We start from the raw sequence: 2,432 nt of genomic DNA, 5'->3' as shown, positions 1-2,432 counted from the left end.
TGTCAGATTATATTACTTTATTTCTTTATTTGATATCTTACCTGAAGAACGTAAATAAAGGAAAGAATGCAGATGGTAAGAGGAGAAAAACAATAACTATAGGATATAAATTTAATTTTATAAAAGGGCACAAAGACTCCAAAAATTCATTTAAAAAAAGCGTAAAAATAGAGAGAAAAGAGAAGAAAGAAAAATAAGAGAAGGAAAGAGAACAATCAAAAAGGGAGCAATAAATCAAAATTGAACAAATGGACAATAAAAGCTCAAGAACTAAAGCCAAAAAAGCTAACAACTAAATAAATAAAAAAAATCCCAAGAAACTTCCAATCTCAAATGAAGAATTCCTTCGAATCCTCTACATAAGAAGGAGGTCTAGGTGCTCTTCTCTTATGATATTTGCCCTTGCGAGTTTCATCGCTATCTTGTATGGTGGATAAGATTAAAAGCAGCAAATTGCGTTGCACTTAGACAGAGGGATTATAGTTAGGCCTACGATGAAAGATTTTGGTTGCTAGCAGTAGCAGGTCCCTTGAAAAATCAGGTCAGAAAACAGTCCGCAATGAAGCGTATTCACAGGCTAAATAGAGGAAAAAATGCAGATGGTAAGAGGAGATAAACAATTACTATAGGAAACAATGTTCTAGGTTATACAAGTTTAAAATCCAATTGGAAAGAGTCGAATATTTTGTGTTAGACAATTTTGAAATTCGTGTAAAATGGTAGAATATTTATTGGAAATCAAGCGTGAACAAAGAGCCAAATGGTGATCAGATTTCCTTGTCTTCAAAATGTTATGCAAGAAGATTAAAAGCAGCAAATTGCGTTGCACTTAGACAGAGGGATTATAGTTAGGCCTACGATGAAAGATTTTGGTTGCTAGCAGTAGCACGTCCCTTGAAAAATCAGGTCAGAAAAGAGTCCGCAATGAAGCGTATTCACAGGCTAAATAAAGGAAAGAATGCAGATGGTAAGAGGAGAAAAACAATAACTATAGGATATAAATTTAATTTTATAAAAGGGCACAAAGACTCCGAAAATTCATTTAAAAAAAGCGTAAAAATAGAGAGAAAAGAGAAGAAAGAAAACTAAGAGAAGGAAAGAGAACAATCAAAAGGGAGTGATAAATCAAAATTGAACAAATGGACAATAAAAGCTCAAGAGCTAAAGCCAAAAAAAGCTAACAACTAAATAAATAAAAAAAAATCCCAAGAAACTTCCAATCTCAAATGAAGAATTCCTTCGAATCCTCTACATAAGAAGGAGGTCTAGGTGCTCTTCTCTTATGATATTTGCCCTTGCGAGGTTCAATGCTATCTTGTATGGAGCCATAATCAGTATGCATTGAGCTTGTGTCACTCAGTATGGACATGGCGTCTATGTCTGAACAAATGCTGAGTCTGTTGACATCTTCTTTGGATGTATTGAAGTTTTCTTTGGTTGAATTGACATCCTTGGTATTGGATGTATTGAAGTTTTCTTTGGTTGAATTGACATCTTTGGTATTGGATGTATTGAAGTTTTCTTTGGTTGAATTGACATCTTCTTTGGATGTATTGAAGTTTTCTTTGGTTGAGTTGACATCTTTGGTATTGGATGTATTGAAGTTTCCTTTGGTTCTAGTGAAGTTTTCTTTGGGTACATTGACTACGTCTTTGTTATTAGATGTATTGAAGTTTACATTGGCGTAGGCTGCATTGTCGCCTTTGCCAAGTTGTTCGTTATCTCGGATGGATTTAGAGGCAGTTGCAACTAACTGAGTCTGTTATCTTTGGTATTGGATGTATTGAAGTTTTCTTTGGTTGAATTGACATCTTTGGTATTGGATGTATTGAAGTTTCCTTTGGTTGAATTGACATCTTTGGTATTGGATGTATTGAAGTTTTCTTTGGTTGAATTGACATCTTTGGTATTGGATGTATTGAAGTTTCCTTTAGTTGAATTGACATCTTTGGTATTGGATGTATTGAAGTTTCCTTTGGTTCTAGTGAAGTTTTCTTTGGGTACATTGACTACGTCTTTGTTATTAGATGTATTGAAGTTTACGTTGGCGTCGGCTACATTTCCGCCTTTGCCAAGTTGTTCGTTATCTCGGATGGATTTAGAGGCAGTTGCAACTAAGCTAGGTTGACCTATGGCATTTTCCACATTTTGTTTCATATTTGGCCTAGTGTCAATACTTTGTCTGGGAACTTGACTAGTGTGTTCGGAAGCTTTGAACTCTTTTGCTTTATTTTCCACATTTTGTTTCATATTTGGCCTAGTGTCAATACTTTGTCTGGGAACTTGACTAGTGTGTTCGGAAGCTTTGAACTCTTTTTCTTCTCTCAGTTTTACTTTGCCCGAATTTTCCCTTGTGTCGATGTCGTGTTCACTACTTTGATTATTAGATTCTTTTGCAAGTTTGTCTAGATTTTTACATTCTGGAATTGGTA

At 34.7% G+C, this 2,432-nt stretch overlaps 1 protein-coding gene across 2 annotated transcripts; it reads right to left on the bottom strand.

Moving 5' to 3' along the window:
• Positions 1–1,096: 1,096 nt before the first annotated feature.
• LOC103517815 (putative uncharacterized protein DDB_G0282133) lies at positions 1,097–2,222 on the bottom strand. 2 transcript variants are annotated; one of them, XM_026829784.1, is made up of 2 exons: positions 1,781–2,222; positions 1,097–1,595 (listed from the first exon to the last, which is right to left on the bottom strand). In XM_026829784.1, exons 1-2 carry the CDS (start codon positions 2,155–2,157, stop codon positions 1,223–1,225), a joined length of 750 nt encoding a protein of 249 aa, XP_026685585.1. In that variant the 5' UTR covers positions 2,158–2,222; the 3' UTR covers positions 1,097–1,222. The 2 variants fall into 2 exon arrangements, with proteins under 2 accessions (XP_026685585.1, XP_026685586.1); XM_026829785.1 differs by having other exon boundaries at positions 1,097–1,613; positions 1,799–2,222.
• Between the last annotated feature and the right edge of the window lie 210 nt (positions 2,223–2,432).

Source organism: Diaphorina citri, unplaced genomic scaffold (assembly GCF_000475195.1).
Source record: "Diaphorina citri unplaced genomic scaffold, Diaci psyllid genome assembly version 1.1 scaffold1972, whole genome shotgun sequence".
NCBI classification, from domain to species: Eukaryota; Metazoa; Arthropoda; class Insecta; order Hemiptera; family Psyllidae; genus Diaphorina; species Diaphorina citri.
The sequence above is the reverse complement of the archived record's forward strand: the minus strand, read 5'-3'. Positions and strand labels throughout refer to the sequence as shown.

What these genes read in the sequence shown, in the direction of transcription:
- LOC103517815 (XM_026829784.1), bottom strand. Translation starts at nt 2,157, where the DNA reads ATGAAACAAAATGTGGAAAATGCCATAGGTCAACCTAGCTTAGTTGCA. An exon ending in ACCAAAGAAAACTTCAATAC is followed by an intron (nt 1,596 to 1,780) that starts ATCCAATACCAA and finishes AAACTTCAATAC; the next exon opens with ATCCAATACCAAAGATGTCA.